Source organism: Haliotis cracherodii, unplaced genomic scaffold, assembly GCF_022045235.1.
Source record: "Haliotis cracherodii isolate W230 unplaced genomic scaffold, xgHalCrac1.p SCAF_6, whole genome shotgun sequence".
Classification (NCBI taxonomy): domain Eukaryota; kingdom Metazoa; phylum Mollusca; class Gastropoda; order Lepetellida; family Haliotidae; genus Haliotis; species Haliotis cracherodii.
The window spans coordinates 49,323,328-49,347,248 of NW_027266319.1; the positions used below are offsets into that span (position 1 = coordinate 49,323,328).

Sequence of the window (23,921 nt, forward strand, 5' to 3'; positions counted from 1 at the left end):
TACGCAATTGGGATACGACGACATGCATCAACCAAGTCAGGGAGTCTGACCACCGGATCCAGTTAGTCGCCTTTTACGACAAGCATAGTTGTCTCTTATGACAAGCATAGTTGTCTCTTACGACAAACAAAGTTGTCTCTTACGGCAAGCATGGGTTGCTCAAGGCCTATTCTCAACCCGAATCTTAACGGTCTCGCGTTCAAAGTACTAGTGTTCTGTCCTATATGTGTTTAGTAAAGTTCCATTTAAACCTAAATCCTACAATATGTAAACTTCTCACCAGAATTACATATATCATTTATGGACCCAGTCGTCTAAAACGCCGCTATTCTCTTTGCAGAGTTGTGTCCCTTAGGCGTTCCAGAAACCTGTAATCACAGATTCGAATCCCAGATTCGTTCTGATTATATTTCTAGGTTTGTCAGTACCATACCCATACTCGTGCGGTCTTACCTACGTAATGCGCGTAAAAGACCTGCATCATTTGAGCCGGATACATTCCTCACACGTGAAGATGACACGCCATAATATGGCTGTAATAATGTTCAAAGCTTCAGCCCAAACTCACACACATATCGTTTGAGAATACCCGTATAGAGGATAAAACAAGCGAAACCGACACTGATTTGTTTTGCTTTCAGGACGTGTTTATTCTGGATACCTCAAAGGAAGTGTTCCTGTGGGTCGGCAGGAGGGCGTCTAATAACGAGAAGAAGAATGGCATGGGATATGCACATGTAAGTAGACTATGTAGCTTTCGTGGACCGTCACATTGGTAACTTGTGTGATGCAGGGTGTGCAGTCTAAGAGACCAAACCGAAAGAGCCAGTGACTGTCATCCACTATGAGAGATCAGGTCTGGTGGTTAAGGCCTCAATCACAGAAAAAGACGTCGGTTCCATTCCCCAAATTACACTGTGTGAATGCTGGCGGTAGTGATATTGCTAAATGTGTTGAGTGGAACCAGCTTGATGAGAGTATGTGCACGAGTCTGAGTCTGAAGCCTTAAGAAGGCTCACGGTAGATGTTACTGGTAGCAGTCCCGAGCGTCTTAATACCAGAACTCTGTTCCATCGCCGTATTCATGTAGATACAGACACAGATGCTGTTATAGAGCGGCATAAAGCAGCATCTCATCACTGATTTGTATCCGGTTCTTCCCCGGCTGTAACTTTCAAATCCCTTCTTTCTGATCCGCCCTTCACATACAACAAAATTAAATAGCATGTCACGTGCATAATGTTTGTTTGTTTATTTGTTTGTTGTTTAACACCACACTCAGCAATATTCCAACTAAATGACGACGGCCTGTAAATAATCGAATCTGGACCAGACAATCCAGTGATTGGTATCATGAGCATCGATCCACGCAATTGGGATCGATGACATGCATCAATCAAGTCAGGGAGCCTGACCACCCGATCCCGTTAGTCGGCTCTTACAACAAGCATAGTCGCCTTTAATGGCAAGCATGGGATGCTGAAGGCCAATTCTACCCCGGATCTTCACGGGTGCATAAGCATAACTAATGTGCCTAACGATTGGTTCGAGATCAGAATGTGACCCAAAACTTGTTTGTTTCAGAAATACCTGCAAACAACAACTCACCCTCTTATCCCTGTCACAGTTATCAAAGAAGGGCAGACGTCACAGGGAACATTCAACAGCCACTTTTCAGCCGCAGCATAAAATGTATCATAACCTGAACAGCCAGCATGTGTAGGACCTGGTGTGTTAGATACTTGCTATGGTCATAGCATTGTGGTATTTACTCACAGAATTTTGGAAATTTCAAAATGACCTTGACCTATATTTTATGTGACCTTGAAATTATGGACATACAGGTCAAGGTCATTTATGGAATCATATCCCACTGCTTGGTCTTCAATTTTGTTTCAAGTCACGAAACTATTTTCAGACCGTTTTGTTGAAGAAGGAAGTGATAATATTGATAAGGAATACAGCTTTTAGTGAAATATAGAGGTAGAACTTGTTTAGTGCAATACTTTATTATTTTACTATGTTTAAATCAGTATACTTGTAATAGTATTCACTGTTATCTCAGCTCATACAGTATATACAAGCGGAAGCAATAACAAAATGAGACCTATTTATAAGGTTCTTGGTGAAACACTTATAATATAATGGACCACTTTTTATCTTTCCAATTTGATAGTAACATAACATTTTATTCATTCTTCATTTTGTATGGATTTGGAATTTGCAGTCATTCTGATAATATCACATATCACATCATAGTATATCATAATCAGCGAGTAAAATGATGGGGGAATTTAAACTCAAGTAAACATGTTTGTTTTTGCGATACCTCCGTTAGCTATGGGTCGATTTGAAGGGTTAATAATTTCGAATCTAATAATATATTACCGTACAGCCTATTCCAAATCATACTGTGGTTTTTTTTCATTGTCTTTATAAAAATTTCCAAGAAAGGCAAAAAGTGAAAATTATCCACAATATAATAATTAATTGGCCCTCATGAAAATAGGTTTCTGAACATGATTTGTCTTTGTGGGTAAGCGACATCCTTCATTTGTGTATTGTTTTCATCATGCAGTACAGTTTTCCCAATGATGATAACGCTGCTATAGTTACATAGATTGACGCGACTGTTACCATGGATACCTACATGTTGCACGTGCCACAGCAATGTAATAATGTGTATATATTTAACTTTATGATAATATATGCATTTACATGCGAGACTTTTAAATTAGCGATAGAGAAACTTCACACAAATATCCATATATTACAATGGTGCATGCGCTTACAAACTGATATTTTGTCAAAGGTTTACTTGTCTGTCAACATATATTGGGTCAGTAGGGGCTGTGTCAAAGGTTTAAATGGATAAAGGACTTCACATGAACATTCCAATATCAAGACTATATGTCCTTTAACATGTTTATGGTTTTGATACAACCCCAATGATACTTTGTTATTGTATAATATATCGTTGTTCGCATGGTTTAATAATTAACTGCCTTAAGATTATAGAGCTGTGATATGATATGGGTCTCAACATAATAATTGTAATAAATTAAATTTGTGTATGGCTGTTATATTATACTGATGCGTGATAGACTTCAAATCACCAAATACAATTTGTTGTGTAATCATTAAACGAAGGCTAAGTTGCTATGTACTTCTGTTGATAGAAATTACTGTTAATCGTCCTTGATATTTCTATTATCAAAACATAATCATCTCATGGCAGTGTGTCTTACTTGTATCACACACAATAACAATTTTTCAAGTTTTTAAAAATACATTTGTTTGGTTCTTGGCCCTGTCGGTGACTTTATCTGTATTTTTGTTTATAAAATACTTTGTTTATCCTTTCTTGATTAAATCGCATTTTGGTAAGAATGCAAAGACAAATACTGTAATATTAGTTTGTGGAGATTTGTGTGATACTGTTCACCTGTTTGTTGCAATTAACACCAAATAAATAATGTAATCCGCATATTTTCATATATCTTCTCAATGATTTCTCATCAATAAAAACATTAAACAGCTACGTGTGTTTTATTTTCTGTTGTTAAAAGATCTGAAGCGATGATGTCGCTAGATTTTAAAGTGGTTATGCCGGGGAACGCATACCTATATCTTCAGGGCTCGCAGTTCGATAAACCTACACCAACCCATGAATCCATTACCATGGTTCTCTCGATCTCAAATTACCTGCCCTTGATTTTCATTAGCCCATTTGATTTGCTACACTACCCTGTCTAACGGACCAATCAGAATACGATTTACAAACCAGCCTCACTGTTTGGTTAACGATATCAACAACATGGCGGCCGTTCAATGTTTACGATAGCATTGGAAAATTTACACGCGAAAGTAAACCCTAAACAATCATTTCGGTTTCTAGGTAGTACGAGTTACATCCCTTATCATGTTTTTTCTCTTTTTTCTTGTCTCGACGTTTGAGTGATCGGTATAATGTAAATGAACATCAAGGGCAGGTAATCTGAGATCGTGGGAAGCACGGGAATGGATCAGGGGGTTTGTGTACGTTTACCGAAATGCGAGTCCTGGAGATATAGAGAATGAGGGATGCAATAAAACTGCAGTACTGTGTCCACGTTGACAGACTGACATGTGGACGGTTTGTTTGTTTGTTTGTTGTTTAGCGCCGCAGTCAGCAATATTCCAGCTATATGACGGCGGCTTGTAAATAATGGAGTCTGGACCAGACAATCCCATGATTGACATCTTGAGCATCGATCTATGCATTTGGGATACGATAACATGCATCAACCAAGTCAGTGAGCCCGACTACCGGATCCCGTTTGTCGCCTTTAACAACAAGCATATAGTCGCCTCTTACGGCAATCATGGGTTGCTGAATACCTATATTCTACCCTGACCTTCACGCGTCTCAAGATAATGAATAACTGAGTGTTTAAACAATAGAATATGACGTAACATGTGTGTTTTAACTGTTGGAAAACAGAGACGTTCTCATCTACAGCAGGATCAGCTATGTGGAAGAAACGTCATCGTGACCCGACGTTCATGCTTTCGCCCACTTGTTTGTCGGGTCAGGATTCGATAACTTATAGGCTCTGTGATATGCCTAGACTCATTGGATAAAGGGATTCTGGATTAGTCTACTGCAAATTCAAAATGGGACGCTGCTGACTTATTAGAACTGTGTACATACATACTGAAGGTTAGAATTCAAATGTGACCACCTTCTAAAACCGTTTTCTTGAAATTATGAATTGTCCATCCAGTAAACTACATTCATTCGTGCAATTATATCAAAAAAAATTTGACGAAATGATATTCTTTTTCAAGCGGACATAAAATATATTCACAAACAATCGAGTGGAAGCAAGGATAAGAATTTATGGATGGATCACTTGCTTGATAACAGTGTTAGAACCTTCACCGAAACGTCGCTCCTAATTGTAATAAAGGAGTTGATCACCCATACAATCTTACCCTTACTTAGTACTCCAACTTCTAAATGTCTATCAAAGAAGTTAAATCGAGTGAACGTACGTGTTCCCTGTACAGAGTTCAAATTGATCTAAGAGGTGAGGTGAAATTGGGTTTAATTTCGCGTCCAAGATTACTGCACTTATATAGCGACCTCCTTGCACGCGTGTGTGTGTGTGGCGGTTTGTACTAGTAACTAGTAACTAGACTGTTAAAGAAATATACCATGCCGCAGTTTAACACGAATACCCCATTCAAACACAGTATACTGACTCCGAGCCGACCAGTCCTTGTTTAAGCCCCTTCATGGCGAGCGCCAGGGTAACAACAAGTTCCATCTTTTAACGTCTTTTTGTAAAATGCGGGGGATCGAACCCCGGACCATACGCTCTCCAGGCGGACGCTCTACCTCTAGACCACAGAGGCGGTCCTTGATCTAAGAAATGGCAACATCCATTTCACATGGCAACAATGGTATTTCGCTCGATAACGTTTACTCGATATTTACTGATATGATCGCAAGTTCGATTTTTAGACATTAATGAATATGTTTCGAATTTTGTTATATCTAAAAATGATTTGGTGATAAAACAAACAAAAAACTAATGCGTGATATTAATAATTCCTTATTCATATCACTAAGTATTGATATCTAAAAATATTTCGGTTTTATTGATGTCTAAAGGTCGAAAGTGAGATATCAATGAAATGAATATATTTATTTATGTTTATTTAAAAATCGAATTTGTAATAAATTAATTAATTAATGACATCACAAACATAGGGAATAAATAGCAAAACGGCACCCAGACACGGCGGAATACACGAGAAATCGGCTTCATACACAGCAGCCATGTGGGGAAGCGAACTTGACGAACTAACGCACCAGCTGTTTCATTCTGCTGACCCAACGTATTTTATGAAAATCACATCATGACATTTACATTTTGTAACATTCAAAAACAATAAGTGGTATTCTAAGGGACCAATTCAAAAGTTCGATGTCAAAAGATCTAAATTTCTTAAGTTAATGGACCTGCAAGTTTACCATCCGACAAAACGAACTTAACTGATTTCTCAGTGTTTTATACAGTAACTGAGCTAAGCCGATCCTGTTTTCATTCATATGCTGCTAGGAGTTGTCATAAATCCAGGTTTTCCACGAGGTAGGGTTTGTCGTCGGCGGCAATAGTCCACCCAGTGCAGAGCGTCATATATGATGACAGATTTGTCCTATAAAAACCCTACAAATGATTGTCAACACCTAGGAAATAAACTTCGTTCGATAAACGTTCCGAATAAAACAGATCAAAACACGATCACGACAAAAAAAGGCCACTAAACATGTGAATTTAACATTTTCAGAATTAAGTTCTTTTGGTGGTAAGGGGTATGTCTCAAAACTAAAGAAATTACGTTTTTTGTAACCGACATGGAACTTTTGAACTGTTCCCTAAGATAATGGACAACATTAAGGATCGAAAGACAATCAGGAGAAAATGTCTACAAGAAGTGGAATCCTGGCATATGTGACGTTACCATGGAAACGAAGGACACCCATAGTGGCTATGAATTGTAACATAAATGTAGGTATGTTCCCTGATCTGATTGGTTAAAAAGTGTTGTCGAATGAGCATAACATCGCTGAATTTTTGGGGTCTCATCACCGTGTATGTATACATTAATTAATGGAACTATTTTTGAAATCATCAACATGGAGGAACAGATGGAAATTTACCCTGACTTCCACATCGGAGATTTCGATGAAATATTGAGTGAATGGGGCGACGAGACATTTTCTGAGATAATACAAGAATTTGAAGGTAAATGAAATTTACCTTTTTCCATTAATTACAAAATCATAATCATAAATAATGTAATTTTCTTGGGCTTGGCCAAAGGAAAAAACAAAACAAAATCAATTTGTAACAGAGTAAAAAACATTTATTGCAACTCTATAATGACTTTCATACATCCACCTAATTTTGTTCTTATTATAACCCACAAAAAGCTGTTGAAGCTGAAAACCGTTCTGAGATGGCCCCCGAACTAGGAAATACAGCCAGCGTTTCCGTAGAGCCCAAAGTTCAAGCGTCCAGTCACCGCTTCGCGTCCCTTGATACAAAAGCAGTACAGGACATCGTGGATATGAACCTCTCCAAATCTACTGGGAGTTAAAATATTTCGACGTAAGCCATTGAAACATAAAAGAATACATAAACAAATAAAAAAGAAATCCTACGCAGATTCGATCAACATCAGCGAGAGTTACCTCCCTTACACCATTGCCATAATAGCAATGTAAAGCGTGACCAATGTGTCATCGCAAAAATTGGCAATAATATAACGAGATTGACCAAAATCTTAACATAAATTAAATATTTCGTTTTGTAAGATTTGAGATATGTTATACTAAATGGATATACGGAAATTTCATTTAAACACGACACCGTAATAATAACGAAATACTCCCACTTACCGTCACATTTGTACCCTGAACACGGCAATCTTTTCACTTCCAGAATGGCTTGGTTTCCGAGGTTTTGAACCCACGTTCGAAGAGCTTCCTGCTTTTCAACTGAATGAGTGACTGAGGTTCTTTTATGCCGAAGTCAGAAATGCTGAGGGAGAACTTTACTCAAAATCGAGTTTTGTTGGGTTGCGTGCTGCCATACACAGGCACATCAGGGGGCCGCCATTTGAGCGCAGCATAAACATTATCCAAGACCGGGAATTTCACACTGCAAACTGCCGTCACTTGACTGTCAAACGCAGGTATTGAATCGCGAGATTTGCAGAATTACCGGCCACAAATCCGATGAATCGTTGAAGTCGTATTCCATTGACTCGTGCTCGTCTCAAAAACGACATTATTCGAACATTTTTCAGAGACAGCAGCAGCTCGCTAACGAACGTAATTTGGTACCTGTCATAGATACAAATATCCTGCCACTGTCCACTGCTCCCGTGAGTAATTTCCAGGTTAATTCTTCTGCTAATTTCCACGGCCTCTCTCACATATGTTATTCCACTGTAACAGTAAACAACTTTTTCAATCCCAGCTAAGCTGCATGTCTGAAATTTCGCACGTTTGACGTCTCTTGTCACCACCTCAGTTTCAGGCGAGTTGACACTATCTTGTACAGGGGCCAAACAGTATGTACGTCTTTTCTAATTTTGATTATTTGTATTTCATAGTTACGCATAACTACAAATTACAAGTAAGATGAGGAACTGTGATAAAGAATTTAATTTGTGATATTTCCTGTTGTTTGTTTATTTTCTGAGAAATGAGCTTGAACATGTGACCACCCCTTTCGTAAAATGGACCCTCATTATTGGAGTACCTCGAAACCATTGATCGGTTTCGCGGCACCCCATATCATGCATCTTTTCGAAGGTGAGCACGAGGAGACGTATTACTAACGACAGTTTTGTTGTGTCATGCGCTCAGTAAATTAGTTCCTCCTAAATATCGATTTAATTAACGTTCATGTTACAATGTCGATAAATATTTCGTTTTGTAAGATTTGCGTGATGTTATGCTGAATGGATGTACGGAAATTTTTCATTTGAACACTCCGCCTTACGGCGTCGTGTTCAAATGAAATTTCCGTACATCCATTCAGCATAACATCACGCAAATCTTACAAAACGAAATATTTATCTCCTAAATGGATACTGCAGAAATGCGTTGCTGACTTACGCTATTCGGCACAGCGTGTCCTCGTTATCGAGCAGTACGCAACGCACTGTGTTTCGTCAGGCATTGCTGCTTGTATTCTTTCATATGAAGTGTTCATGTTTTCGATATAAGAAGTATCAAGAATCTGGAAGCTATTCTGGCACATGTTACTACACGCTGACACTCCGTCTCGTGTCTTTTGAATTTGTCAGAGACCATAGTACTATAGAACCTCGCCAATACGACCCTTGGGTTTGTTTCTTTGTTTGTTGTTGTTTAACGCCGCACTCAGCAATATTCCAGCTATAAGGCTATGTTCTGTTAATAATCGAGTCTGAACAAGACAAACCAGTGATTGACATCATGAGCATCGATACAGTATAGTAATTGCGATACGATGACATGCACCAACTGAGTGAGCGAGCCTGACCACCCAATCCCTTTGGTTGCCTTTTACGACAAGCACAGGTTGCTGAAGATCAATTGCAGCCCGGATCTTCATGGGTACGGCACTTTGGTAAAGTGAGTGAGCGAGTGAGTGAGTTGGGTTTAAAGCCGCTGTTAACAGTATACCAGTTATATCGCAGCGTGTCAGCTTAATGTGGGAGGAAAGCCCGAAGTGATGCTGGTCTCAGACCTTTACCACTTCGGTGAAACCCACGAGCACGGGTATGGTGCTGACAAACCTAGAAACATAATCGTGGCGAACCAGGAATCGAACCCACAATCATAGGTTTCTGGCGTGCCAAAAGGACGTAACTCTGCACAGCGAATCGCGAAGCCTCCGGCGATTGGGCCACGCGTCTAAATTCGGACCGCGTCATACCAAAAGACGTTAAAAGATGGTACTTGTTGTTAACCTGTCTGGTGCTCGGCATTTAGGGGCTAAAACAAGGACTGGTCGGCTCGGAGTCAGTATATACTGTGTCTGAGTGGGGTATTCATGTTAAACTGCGGCATGGTATCTCAGTGGGCTGGCACTATAAATCGGCATCAGTCCGGACAAGTACAAGCAGCCACACACACACATGCACGTACATGCACGTCGCTTTATAAGTGCAATAATCTTGGACGCGACGTTAAACCCCATTTCACTTCACTTCACCTGTGGTGTAAGTCGCCACCCTAACCATGCAGAGTTAGATTACCAGAATCCACTGACCGTGATTTTGAAAGTCAGACTCGAGCCCTGATCATAACCATTTGTTTGGCAGCACCATCCTATGGTAGTTGTTGTACTTGGATGATAACCATCTTCATCTTGCGTCAGGGGGCACGGATGGCCCAGCCGTCTAAGGTGCCGCTATTCGCTGTGCAGAGTTGCGTCCCTTGGGCACGCCAGAAACCTATGATTGTGGGTTCGAATCCCGGTTCGCCACGATTATGTTTCTAGGTTTGTCAGCACCATCCCCGTGCTCGTGGGTTTCACCGAAGTGGTAAAGGTCTGAGACCTGCATCACTTCGGGCTTTTCTCCCGCATTAAGCTGACACGCCGGGATATAACTGTAATAGTGTTAAAAGCGGCGTTAAACCAAACTTCACTCAATATGGACTCTGGGATATAGTTCAATGGATACCATCAACAAGTCAAACTTTTTCTTTTAAATATATGTAAACGGTTTGAGTGTTTGTAAAGTTATTAGAACTAGATCTTCGAAAAATATATTCAAACTTCCCGCCACTTGTCAATTGTGTGCTATTTACGTACCACGTGATCTAGCCGATAAAAAAACAGGAAGTATTTCGACATCGACGCGAGCGGCCCGAGAAGATCGTGCGGCTGGTTTGTGTTGCGTTCGCTAGAGTGATTACACTTCCTCGTTGCGTCTACTCCCCTCAGACACCTTCCAACGTTCTCCTCTGTAAGTAGATGTTCAAACTGACAGCGACACGTTTACACTGTAATTTTACTAGGGCAGCTTATGTTTACAAAATGTGTCATGTTTCACAATCAGGCTTCTGAAACTCTTGTAATGGATGTTAAGAGGAAAACGCCATGCTGGGGCCATTTCTATTGTCTGGAGTAAAGGCCGTTTAATGTTGGGCCAGTTAAAACACCATTAAGCAATTAAACTGTTATTATTGTAACAATATTAATGTAGCTAGGTTTTTTTTGTTTAATTATTATTATTATTATTATTATTATTATTATTATTATTCCTGAAATGTTAAGCTTCATGACTTACATGTATGTAAGCCTTCCATGGTATTGAAACTGAATGTCCACCTACAATTCAATAAGCACTTATGTCTCTTTGAAGATTGTTTATTCTAACATCAGCATGATCAGAATACATTAGTTCATACATTTGGTCAGTGGTGAGTATGTAATACTCTTTAATTTTTTACCCTTGAAGATCCGGGGTAGAATAGATCTTCAGCAACCGATGCTTGCCGTAAAAGGCGACTATGCTTGTCGGAAGAGGCGACTAACGTGATCGGGTGGTCAGGCTCGCTGACTTGGTTGATGCATATGTCATCGATCCCGATTGCGTGGATCTATTTTCATGATATCAATCACTGGATTGTCTGGTCCAGCCTCGATTATTTACAGACCGCCAGCATATAGCTGGAATATTGCTGATTGCGGTGTTAAACAACCAACCAACCAACTTTAATTTTTAGCATTGTTTTGGATTAACTGCAGTTGGTATGTGTAGCATCCATCGTGCTCATGTTTTAATGCTAATCCCGGAGATCTATCCAGGAAATACTGATGTCACCTTGTCCGTGGTACATGTCTGATGAGGTATATTACAGTTTACATACCGGTATATTATACCAACCATTAACACCTTTGTGTGAAAGCTTGTTGGTGGTCCCTTCACAAATACAAGTGTGTGGCAAGACTAAAATTACATGCAGGAAGGAAATTGTGTGATAGAGCTTCATTCTCTATCCTGCTTTTGGGAGGACAGTTGAAAATGTCTGTATGCTATTAAAATTTGAGTGAAGTTATTCCTTTATGCACAGCCACAATTATGTTATATAATTTATACCCAATTAAACACGGCCTTGGGTGTTGTGGCTCAGAATTGATTTTCATTACCATATGATTGTCACAAGGGTATCGGAGGATGGGGTGGTCACAATGGCCATCCTGATGCCTTGTGTTGTCATTGATCATGCCACTGGTTTTGACAGGTCCCTAGCACTTGATTGCTGGCTGTAAACCTCAGGACCCAGTGGCCTGGCTGATTTTGTTAGTCCATCAGATATGTTGCTGACTGTCAAATGAGTTGTTTTGTAACCCATTCTGTATTAACATGATTAAGGAAGCAGTTCAAAAGTTCGATGTCAGATACAAAACTTCCTTTTGAGACATACCCCCACCCACCTCTTCCCCACCCTGTGTGTGTCTGTCTGTGTGTCTGTGTATAATATATACCCATATTTTTTACCGAAATTTGCCTTTAAGGGGCACATTTTAGACTCCTTGATAAATCCCTGCTCTCCTTCCTGACCCCCCTCTCCCCACCCCCTTCCTGACCCCATCCTCTTCCATACGATAAACATATCCTGTTGACAGTCTTTGTCTGAGAGTCTGGGTCGTGAAGCTCTAGTGATGTAGTTATCAATGACATTGAGTCACCATACATAATTGTCAAGGGAGCAATTAAGCTGTACATGCATGTATGGTCATAGCTGTGTCAGTGGTGAATATTGTACTGCTAATAACTCATATCATTACTGCAGTGATTATAAAAAGTTCAGGTGACGGTTCCATTAGCCTAAAATCTGCAGGGCATTGTTCAACGCTATATTTTAGAACTTGTTTAATTAAGCCTTTTAAGGATACATGTTTCCCAGCAACATTGTCCTTTTTTATCAGCATATTGCACAACACTTTTGAATAAAGAGGAGCATTTAACTTCATTAGGCTAAACAAACTGGACAGGTATTACCGTATTCGACGTAATAAGCGCCCAGGGCGCTCTCAAAAATAGAAATAGGGGGCTCTTATTAGAATATTATTTTAGTGGAAAAAAGAGAGTTGAAAGATAAATTTCGTGGTTAATGCTGATACACTGAAATGTTTATTTGCGACAGATACATTTTTCCAGAATTTAATTGCCCATAATTAAGAATGCATATAACACAAGAGTGCGTATTATACGCGAATAAATAAGTCTTGTGTACGTTGATCAATCTGAAGGAGTGCTAATTGGGATTGATCACTAGCCAATATATTAGCAAATATCGCCGTGGGCGCGTATTAGAGCGGGGCGCTTATTACGTCGAATACGGTAACTGACTCATGCATCACAGCTCTGAAATTGTGAATGTTATCAGTGTCAGGAACCCGAGTAGTAGCATTCATAATCACAATGCATTCACAATGACTCAAGTCATGACTAAACGCTTGATCAGGATGTACCTTCAACAGGAAGTATAGTAGAGACTAAGAAGGGCTTAAGTTTATTTTTTCATATAGTTTTTATATAGAACACACAAGAATTAGTGTCCTCACAATGCAAACTTATTTCTGTTTTGTAGGGTTACTAAGTTGTGACAATCCTGACTTCTAGTGTACTTTTTAGAAAAAGGCATTATTATTGCTGGAATCATGTGAAGACCAGTACTGTGTACATCAACATTCACTCAGTGTCAATACAAATTTTGGTGGTTTTGTTTTACAAAACTTAAATAGCACCCCGTTTCCAGGCGTTACTAAACAAAAGTAATAAATATATCATTACTGTAGAAAAACATTATTTATCAAACCAGTTGGATCAGGCAAACAAAATACTGGAAATGAGAGACAAAAACAATGTGCAACTCTGGTTTATTTGTAAGACATCAATCTGTTGTGCAGTAGTGTCCCTTAGATGTCTCATGATCCTATGATTGTGTTTTCCAATCCTAGAGTCACCCTGATTCTGATTCTTGGTTTGTCAGCACCATACCCATGCTCATGGACTAAAGTGGTAAATGTAAGACCTGCATCAGGTTTGGCTTTCCTCCTACATTAGCAGTCATGCCATGATATAACTGGAATACTGTTACCCAACTAACATACACTGTATGATAGTTTTCTTTGGAAGATGACTAGTACTCTACAGATGACAAGTACACTACAGATCACGAGTACACTACAGATAACGAGTACACTACAGTTGACGAGTGCCCTACAGATGACGAGTGCCCTACAGATGACGAGTGCCCTACAGATGACGAGTACACTACAGATGACGAGTACACTACAGATCACGAGAGCCCTACAGATGACAAGTACACTACAGATGACAAGTGCCCTACAGATGACGAGTACACTACAGATGACAAGTACACTACAGATCACGAGTACACTACAGAGAACGAGTACACTACAGTTGACGAGTGCCCTACAGATAACGAGTACACTACAGTTGACGAGTGCCCTACAGATGACAAGTACACTACAGATCACGAGTACACTACAGATCACGAGTACACTACAGATGACAAGTACACTACAGTTGGCGAGTGCCCTACAGATGACAAGTACACTACAGTTGACGAGTGCCCTACAGATGACGAGTACACTACAGATGACGAGTACACTACAGATGACGAGTACACTACAGATGACAAGTACACTACAGATCACGAGTACACTACAGATAACAAGTACACTACAGTTGACGAGTGCCCTACAGATAACGAGTACACTGCAGTTGACGAGTGCCCTACAGATGACAAGTACACTACAGATCACGAGTACACTACAGATCACGAGTACACTACAGATGACGAGTACACTACAGATGACGAGTACACTACAGATGACGAGTACACTACAGATGACGAGTACACTACAGATGGCGAGTAGACTACAGATGACGAGTGCCCTACAGATGACGAGTACACTACAGATCACGAGTACACTACAGATGACGAGTGCCCTACAGATCACGAGTACACTACAGATGACGAGAGCCCTACAGATCACGAGTACACTACAGATGACGAGTGCACTACAGATCATGAGTACACTACAGATGACGAGTACACTACAGATGAATAGTACACTACAGATGACGAGTACACTACAGATGACGAGTGCACTACAGATGACGAGTGCACTACAGATGACGAGTGCACTACAGATGACGAGTGCACTACAGCTGACGAGTACACTACAGATGAATAGTACACTACAGATGAAGAGTGCCCTACAGATGACGAGTGCACTACAGATGACGAGTGCCCTACAGATGACGAGTGCCCTACAGATGACGAGTGCACTACAGATGACGAGTGCACTACAGATGATGAGTGCCCTACAGATGACGAGTGCACTACAGATGACGAGTGCACTACAGATGACGAGTGCACTACAGATGACGAGTGCACTACAGATGACTAGTACACTACAGATGACGAGTGCACTACAGATGACGAGTGCCCTACAGATGACGAGCACATTGAAGATGACGAGCACACTGAAGATGACGAGTGTGCACTATAGATGACACATATACTGAAGATGACGGGTGTGCACTGAAAATGACAGGTACACTACAGATATGAGAAGAACATTCTACACCAGGCCTCCTCTGCTAAATAGCATGATAATGTGACCCAGAAAGGCAGGCCAAGTTTATCCGAAGCTGGCAGATTAGGGTTACAGAGTTTCCAGTGTTTATAGTACTTGATAAACATTGATAGAGTCAGGTAGAAGCGCTGCTGCTGTAGTTTCCTGAACATGCAGAAGGAACTCTTCAAGGAAGGAAAGAGTACTTAGTTCTACTGGGGCATTCAGTGTGAGCAAGAGAGATATAGTCCTCAGTACAACAGAGTAATGTAAACTGAAGTCCTGTCTGTTGTCTATAGTGGGTTAGGATGGGTGCAGAAGACATTTGTATATTGCAAAGAATGCTTGTTTGGAAGCTGATTAGTGTTTTTTTTATGTTTTCTGGCAATGTGTTAGCTATATGGTGCAGGTGTGTGTTCAGTTAAAGGGTCTGGAGCAGGAGCAGTTTCCGGGTTTTTCATCCTATACGCATAGAAATTGAAAATGGCTTCAAATAATTGTAACTGTTTGTCCCTTGGGATGCAGAAAAATATGCCCATTTTTATCATGAAAACCAAATTTGTTGTAGCCATAACAACATTCACATAGATTTTACTCTCGATTTTCTTCACGCAATCACTAAGTTTCGTTTGAACAAAGAAAGTCCTCCTTAAGGCTTCGCATATTTGTAGTTAACAGTTGTCTCCCCTTGGGAATCCCCCAAAGGGCGACCGAGTGTCCAGGAATTACATATAGGAATTAAGGCCTAGATTAATTAGTTGGATGATGTTTCTAGCATCATGTTGGGTACAATCCTTCACCAGCACAGCCAGACTGGAGTGACCTTCATGCTCTGTTATTGGGCTTTTTAGTAGCTTCCAGTTTTGAGATTTGATGAACATTTTTCACCTTAGGTCAGTCAGCCATTACCTCCACAGTGATTCTTTGGCAATATAGCTGAACGAGTGCTTGTCGGAGGAGCTGACTAGAATGTGTATCTGTTGGTCACAATGGCTGGTGATGAACACCATCCATTAGCATTGATGATCTGGGTGATGGTGAGTCATGAACCTAGTAGTGTTGATCATTAATCACACTGTTTCATCAGAGGCAGTGGAAATTGTGCGCCATGACCCTTGAAGGCAATTTTTTAGGGTAAAGCTTTTAAGTTTTTAAATTGCGGAGGTATTTAAACAAAATATTCTCAACATTCCGTTATGTAAACCTAAGCATTCAAGCCTCCTCATCACTGTCATGTCTCTTGGCCCCCATTATCAAGGTAGAACAAGGCTGTTACATAAGATCAATTATGTTAACATAAATTAGGAATGTCTTAACGGTAATTCCCCAGATGACATTTTACAGTTGCTTCAGACTTGGAGCTGAATAAATCCCTCTTACAGAAGGGTGTGATTGATTGTGACTTCGAATCCTGATTGTTTCTACATTAAGCTGACACGGCGTGGTAGAACTGGAATACTGGTAAAAGCAGTGTTAAAACCCAATTCACATACCATATTTTCTTTAGTATAGTGTGCCAGAAACCTATAGATCGTGGGTTCGAATCGTGGTTCGCCACGATTATGTTTCTAGGTTTGTCAGCACCATATCCGTGCTCTTGGGTGTCTGGTTATAAAAAGTGTTCATTGTATACTCAACAACAAAAGTTCCTGTGACACCAATATTTTAGTGATTTTTCAAACAAGTAAAGTTTGTTTTTCAATATTGTAGTACATGTATGGAATCAAGTCACAAAAACGCAACTGCTACAGAAAAGCATGCATTCCATGCAAAAGTTGACTATTATGCAAGCCCCATGCATTTCACTACCCAAGAAGGGGTATATAAAAACATGTGCATTAACGGGATTCCATATGCATTGTTGAGCATCGTGTTGACAACAACCACTCAGAAAAACAACAAAATTACGCAATTATTCAACATTATGAAATGCCAGGCCTGTCCGAAAATGAGCGTCTGCGAGCCATTGGTATGCTTGAAGCAGGATCGAGTAAACATGATGTTGTAAGACAATTTAATGTCCACAGAATCACCATTTGGTGTTTATGGCAACCCACCGGACTTTGTGCGATGCCTGGTCCATTTTGTCGTGTTCGTGTTTTTTATGAAATCACACATTTTCTGAATTCAGATTGGCAAATTAAACCATTTTAACACTTACAGGAGTCTTTTATCTGTTGCAAACCGAAATTGTTTCAGATTAGGTAAAAAACATAACTTTGCATTAAATCTTATTCAATGTCAAAGGAACTTTTGTTGTTCAATATATATATATGGACTAATGTTTGTAACCAATTTCATTCATTTCATTAAAAATTCCTTTTGATATTGTTTAAATCAATTTCAATGAAATCGTGTGAAAAGAGATGGGAAGATCGCATGACTCGCCGTTATTTACAGCAACCACGGTCAGATTACTGCTATTGACGCCTTGAAACGAACTTTAGTTGACAGAGAATGCTATAAATAACACGTAGGTCAACAAATATGAGAATTTGCAGAATTATCCCAGTGAATTTGCAAATCCCAACTCGGAAATATTTTAAACAGATTTAATACGGTATATATATACTGAACTGCAAAAGAAACATCACCATCAATAGATATGAGAAGATGCTGTCGCACAATCTGATGATCCTGATGTCGGGTGGTGACCCTTGGTCTTCCACTATGTGGTCGGTCATCTGTAGTGTTGGTGGTCTGGTACTGTTGCTGGAGTCTGTATATGGTCCTTACGTGGACTTGAAATGCATTGGCTACTTGCCGGGCGGTTTGTCCAACTTGTAATCGTCCAAGGGTTGGTGTCGCTGATTTCTTGTCAATCTTGGCATGTGGTAGCAATTCAATAACGAATTAATGTTATCCAATCTGGGTGGATTATTATTGGGCAAGAAATGGGGTAACACACGTGGATTTCAATTTGCACAGAACTCATGTACATTGGGTTACCATGGCCGTGCTGTGATACGTTTGGGTGATCGCTTTTATTGTCATCTGCTTTGTTTTTTTATCATCATACCGGTACTCATTTTTCCGGACAAGGTAATTTAAAATTTTAGAAACTTTGACAAAATTACCCAGATATTTAAATGACAACTTTTCATGCAATGTTACTTGGGGCAACATTTCAGTATATTTGCATCTGACCTAGGTACTCCAGAGATGTTTTGTTGAGACTAGCAGCAGTTATGTGATTGGCGATGTGATTATGTAATGCTTAGGCATGGAATATTTCAGGCTGTTTGGGCTGCAGTCTGACGTCAGAATAAAGTGTTTATTAAATAATTGTGCTTAGAGTAAGCATATTTTCAGCTGGAAAACAGAATGTTGTAATTCACTGCATATCTATGAAACAGCTAAAAAATGACAATTTTGACACCAGTATAACAAACGCTGACTGTAGGCGTTAACAGATGTTTGAGTGGAGATATTGATGCACTTTGTACTAGTTGGCCTTGGACAGCAGGGAATTTCAGGTTGCTGGTGTTGCACAAGTATTAGTCATCAAGATTGCGACGTCTATACTGGCAAGTTAGGAGTTGGAAGGTTTTGACTTTGAGCTTGGGATGTTATTGAAGTAGAGTCTGCTGTATTGTGAAGACAGGAGGAACATGTACGTATAGGTATCATTTGGGATATTTTAGAAATATTCTCACTTTCAGGGTTTGATATGGCTTCTTTGCAGCCAGCAAGCAGAAAGAGCAGAGATCAACAATAGCATGGTTGAAATAGCTGCCTGACTATTATCTTATTAGGCCAAACCTTTTTAATTTTATGTTTAACAGATATATTCCAGCTTTTCCACGCAAAGTCGATTGAAATAAAAATAATAATAAATAGCTATCTCAATCATTTATTTGATGTAGCCATGGAATTTATATATAACATTTTATATTGTAACTTTACTAGTGGGAGACATAATAAGAATAAATATTGTAATTTATTTCTTTTCAGAGCGGCGGCCCGTAAAACAAAAAATATAAAATGTGTGGCCTTCGTCATGTGATATCCAGGTCCATCATTATATGATTATCAGTTGTATGAAGTTTGTTTGATAGGGAGGTTTTTTTGTTTGGTTTTCCCACAGTTTGAAAAACATAGTATGCATTTAATGTGCCGTTGTTGTAAATGAATAACACAGTACACTGTGTTTTTGGTCACTTCTTTTCTAACAACTACTGGTAGTACAACAAACAATAAAGCTAAGTACAGGCCAGGCAGTCTTTAACCAGTCCCAATTTCAAAACACTAGTCGCTGAAAAGAAAACATCCATCTGCCTTCAGACTGATCCCTTCACTTACAACCTGTGCTTTTGTAACTACAGAAAGAGAGCACCTGTTTATCCACCCCCATCGTTTGTCACATCGCCTCACATCAGTTGGTTCTCTGCCAACCGGAGAGAATAATAGCTCATGATAGTCCCAGACACTGAATGTCTGAAATTCCTGGTCCTAATTAGGAGATAAACATACTGTGTTTTCAATGTAGAGCTAGGTTACCTGTAGATTTAACCCCGCTAAATTGAATTTGGAACCGAACGCGCAGCGTGAGGTTTCAAATGTTAAATTTAGCGCGGTTAAATCTACAGGTAACCTAGCTCTACATTGAAAACACAGTATGTTTATCTCCATTCTACCATGACTAAATAAAACGCGAACCCTTTGGTGTCAGCAAATATACTGAGTGAAGCGGCATGGGTTGAGTTAAATGGTTTGAGTGGGTTATCGATCTGAATTATGGAATCACTGAACAAAATATGATTCTGTATATACTCAAGCAGTTTGTTTACTCCGTAATACTTCACTCGAACATATGACAGGCATATAAGCACGGCAACTTGGTAAGCTAACATGAGGTGGCCATCCCAAGGCTTTTGCTCTACATCTCATGTCACCATTATGACGTCATATCGCTCATTGTGACGCAAAATATATGACGTCATATCGCTCATTGTGACGCAAAATATATGACGTCAAAGGCTTATATAGAAAAGCGCCAAAATTTCAAGCCCTCTGTTGTCTCCAAAACGTAAATACATTCCCTTTGTTGATTTCTGTCGTGTTTTTCTGCACGAAATGTATTGCCACACATCCTTTGAATATTGTAGTAATGGCATCTGTGCATTTTGTAACCTGTAATTGTAGATATAGTTATTTAAATATGCCTACCGACAATGACTGAAAATAGTACTATTCTATGAATATTAGCTTCCGCGGTGATGCGGCCGTCAAATCAGCTGTTTCAATCAGAGGGGGTTTATTGTGATTTAATAGCCTCTGCTCTATGTGAGTTGAAGACATTGTGTCCGGGTTTGGGAATTGGTGTTTCCACAACACTGAATTGTTGCCCAGTCCAAAGTACTGAGAGGCTGGATGTGATGAAAATAGCTTATTGATCACCTTATGCAACAGCTGAACAGAGCCAGGAAATAAATCAGTTTGTTTACATTATTGATATTATCTCTTGGCTCTGGTATGTTGTTTGTGTTGGGGCTGTTTTCGAATTCTACAGGACTTAGGGGACTGACCATATTCTGAAGGTGGGGGTGGGGGTTGGTGGTGGTGGTGGGTGCTGGCATTTTGTATCGAGATTAGATATTAATCAGCTACAGCTACAAAACCAGATATTCTTTTTTTTTTAAAACTATCAGCAAAAGTCTTGATGCATAATTTTAATTTTTTTGTTCTTTGTTTTTTTTATATAAAATCCCCACCCCCTGCTGTGCTGATACGGCTTTTCAATGCATTTTCAGTGAGCGATCGATATCAGCCCAGGTGGTTGCAATTAAAGAATATAAGTTACCTCCCTTAGTGCTCATCTGCTCGGTTAGATCTCCTGTTACAATGTCTTCCTAACAGGGTGAAAATTTACTGACTTGGTCGATGCAGAGACCATATACCGATCGGTATATGGTCTCTGGTTGATGCATGTCATCGTATCCGAAAGTCAATCACTGGATTGTCTGGACCAGACTCAATTATTTACAGACCACCATCACATAGCTGGAATATTGCTGAGTGTGGCATCAAACAACAAACCAGCGAACAAAACAAACAAAAACCAACTTTATGAATAACAACTTCTGGTTTATTGCATTGACACATATTTATGTTCTCAATGTTACAGACCGCCTCCGTGGTCTAGTGGTAGAGCGTCCGCCTGGAGAGCGGAAGGTCCGGGGTTCGATCCCCGGCCGCATCATACCAAAAGACGTTAAAAGATGGTACTTGTTGTTACCCGTATGGCGCTCGGCATTAAGGGGCTAAAACAAGGACTGGTCGGCTCGGAGTCAGTATACTGTGTCATGAGTGGGGTATTCATGTTAAACTGCGGCATGGTATCTCAGTGAGCTAGCACTATAAATCGGCATCAGTCTGGACTAGTACAAGCAGCCACACACACACGTACATGCACGTGGCTATATAAGTGCAATAATCTTGGATGCGACGTTAAACCCCATTTCACCTTCACCCACCATCTCAATGTTACGCAACATTTTCAGCTTAGAGAAGACAGTGAAGATTTCCCTCTTGTTCAGCTCTAGCGTCCAGTACATTCTGCTTTTGGGTGGTAGACATTCACCGGCACCATATGGGATGAGGCATGCCCAATTTGTTCTCTGTTCCACTATCAGGAACTTTGTTAATTGAAAAGATTTGGGTGCAACTTTCCGATTAACGTCTTCATCCTCCTCTGCCACAAGATGGTTGTTGTTGTTGATGTTGTTGATGTTGTTTACTCCTGTAGGGATTCCCGGTTAGAATAGGTCTTCAGCAACCAATGCTTGTCATACGAGATGATTCAGTGGATCAGGTAGTAAGACTCGATGACTTGATTACATGTCATTCCACCTCTCTTGTATGGGATGTTGTTTATAATATCAATCACGGGTTTGTCTGGCTCAGCCTTGATTGGTCACTGGCAGCTTCATACAGCTGGAACATTGGTGTGTGCAGCATTGATCACAAACAGACAAACAATATTATTAGGAGCAGTCTGTTTATGAATAAGTTTTATATGTACTGAACCGCAAAAGAAATGTCACTTCATGAAAATACTTCATTAAAGTTTCCCAATGAAATATCAATGCACTTTATGGAAGAATCTCTATTTTGACATTAGTCTTCATACGTCTTGGCATAGCGCTAGTATAGATACAAGAATGTTGGATCCATGTGTTGGGGTGCCGTGTATCAGAAAAGGCCCAAGGACACGCAAGTGCAGTTTGATTTTCATGGAAAGTGTTCAGGACTTTGTACCATGGTCGTTTGAGCGACCTATATATCCATGTTTTGGGCACTTTTTGGCTGTTAACCTGTAATATTGAATTGCATTGAAAGGGAAACTTTAATGAAGTTTTTTCTTGAGTTGACGTTTTTTTGTGGTTCAGAAATATATACCCTTATTTTTGCTCTAAAGGGTTTTAAAAGGGCCCCCAGTGCAGCGTTAGACATTGGCACTAGTCCTGTAATAGTTAAGGTATCATAAGGACCAGTAGATATTTGCCATTTTTTAGGGGTTTGCTATATGTTGTCATTATAAGGACTCTACCGCTACAGTGTGAATTGTGAACGGTGCTAGTAGGCCATGGATGCCCCCTGGGTGTTACTGCCAGTTGTAGAATGTCACTTCATTCTGTCAACAACATGAGTCATGGTCTTGAGTGACAGTGGCATTGCATCTTTGATTCAGCAGGCCTTTCATCTTTTAATCAGTATTGGCATGGCTATGTATTCAGTCCTATGTTTGATGTATTGTTATTATTATCTTTCGTTGTTTTCTTTGCAGACGCTAAAGAATCACAATGTCTGGTAAGTCATGCAACAAATTACATGCAACTCAATTCAGTTCTGCTCTGTCCCCATCCCAAAAAATTCCATTACCCCCACACATCTCTTCCTCCAACTAAGCTTTGCTTCCTACCAGCCCCCCAGCCCCCCAGCCCCACTCCAATTACAACCTAGATGTGGTCTTTGTAAAATCAAAGTGACAGAAGTATCAACAAGTGGATAATAAAAGCAAAGATAAGGCCTCCTGGTGACAGGTTTATGACCACTAGCAGATATCTTCAGAAGGCTCATGGCGAGTGGTTCTGGGACCATTGTTGCCTGGACTGTACTGATGATTCTGAAATGACTAAAATGAAAACATGTTACATCACTGTTAGATGGTTAGTTTTGTCATGTTGTAAGAAAGACATGGTTTAATACATATATCATATATGTATATATACATATATTGTACATATATCAATTTTATGTTGAAGTAATGCGGAAGTGATTCAATCTCATTAAGATCTGTTCTTTTACTCAGTTTAAGTGACACCCTCTCCACATGAACATCATCAGGGGCGGTGGGGTAGCCTGGTGCTTAAAGTGTTCGCTCATCACACCGAAGGCCCTGGTTCAATTCAGTGGGTACAAAGTGTGAAGCCCATTTCTGGTGTCCCCCCACCGTGATATTGCTGGAACATTGCTAAAAGCGGTGTAAAACCATACTCACTCACTCACTCACTGCATGAACATCTGAGGACACCCAATGAGATGAACCAACTTTAATCCCCTAGATGCCATTTGGACATACCGGGCTATATGTCCCTCCTAGACAACCCTCACTTTGAAGTCAAATAAAATTCAAAATACATCACCCACACAGATACACTTCACAGTTTTGAATAAGGTGGGAAATTCCCTGTTCTGTGATATCATCCACTGGCATTTTAGGCCAAGCAAAAGTATTGAAAA

The 23,921-nt window shown here is 39.9% G+C and overlaps 4 protein-coding genes across 6 annotated transcripts in view; all 4 read left to right on the top strand.

Annotated features, from left to right (window-relative positions):
- Positions 1 to 3,539, top strand: part of LOC139444792 (gelsolin-like protein 2) — a 35,171-nt gene extending 31,632 nt beyond the window's left edge. For both annotated transcript variants that reach the window (XM_071225750.1, XM_071225751.1), the window contains exons 13-14: positions 642 to 737; positions 1,585 to 3,539. In XM_071225750.1, coding sequence (XP_071081851.1) covers positions 642 to 737; positions 1,585 to 1,689 — 201 coding nt within the window. In that variant the 3' untranslated portion in view covers positions 1,690 to 3,539. The remainder of the gene's footprint in view (positions 1 to 641; positions 738 to 1,584) is intronic.
- Positions 3,540 to 10,406: 6,867 nt separating this feature from the next.
- LOC139444793 (gelsolin-like protein 2) overlaps positions 10,407 to 23,921 on the top strand; it is a 33,432-nt gene continuing 19,917 nt past the window's right edge. Inside the window, exons 1-2 of one of the 2 annotated variants that reach the window (XM_071225752.1) lie at positions 10,407 to 10,521; positions 22,966 to 22,988. In XM_071225752.1, coding sequence (XP_071081853.1) covers positions 22,982 to 22,988 — 7 coding nt within the window. In that variant the 5' untranslated portion in view covers positions 10,407 to 10,521; positions 22,966 to 22,981. Of the gene's footprint in view, positions 10,522 to 18,703; positions 18,790 to 22,965; positions 22,989 to 23,921 lie in introns of those variants that run through there. The other variant, XM_071225753.1, reaches the window with a different exon arrangement.
- Positions 13,489 to 14,471, top strand: LOC139446470 (cell surface glycoprotein 1-like). The gene is made up of 2 exons (XM_071227782.1): positions 13,489 to 13,549; positions 13,723 to 14,471. The coding sequence occupies exons 1-2, from the start codon at positions 13,489 to 13,491 to the stop codon at positions 14,469 to 14,471; spliced, it is 810 nt and encodes a 269-aa protein (XP_071083883.1).
- LOC139446472 (uncharacterized) lies at positions 14,479 to 15,114 on the top strand. Its single transcript, XM_071227783.1, has one exon. The coding sequence runs from the start codon at positions 14,479 to 14,481 to the stop codon at positions 15,112 to 15,114; it is 636 nt and encodes a 211-aa protein (XP_071083884.1).

What these genes read in the sequence shown, in the direction of transcription:
- LOC139446470 (XM_071227782.1), top strand. Translation starts at nt 13,489, where the DNA reads ATGTCTCATGATCCTATGATTGTGTTTTCCAATCCTAGAGTCACCCTG. An exon ending in CACCCTGATTCTGATTCTTG is followed by an intron (nt 13,550 to 13,722) that starts GTTTGTCAGCAC and finishes AGTACTCTACAG; the next exon opens with ATGACAAGTACACTACAGAT.
- LOC139446472 (XM_071227783.1), top strand. Translation starts at nt 14,479, where the DNA reads ATGACGAGTGCCCTACAGATGACGAGTACACTACAGATCACGAGTACA.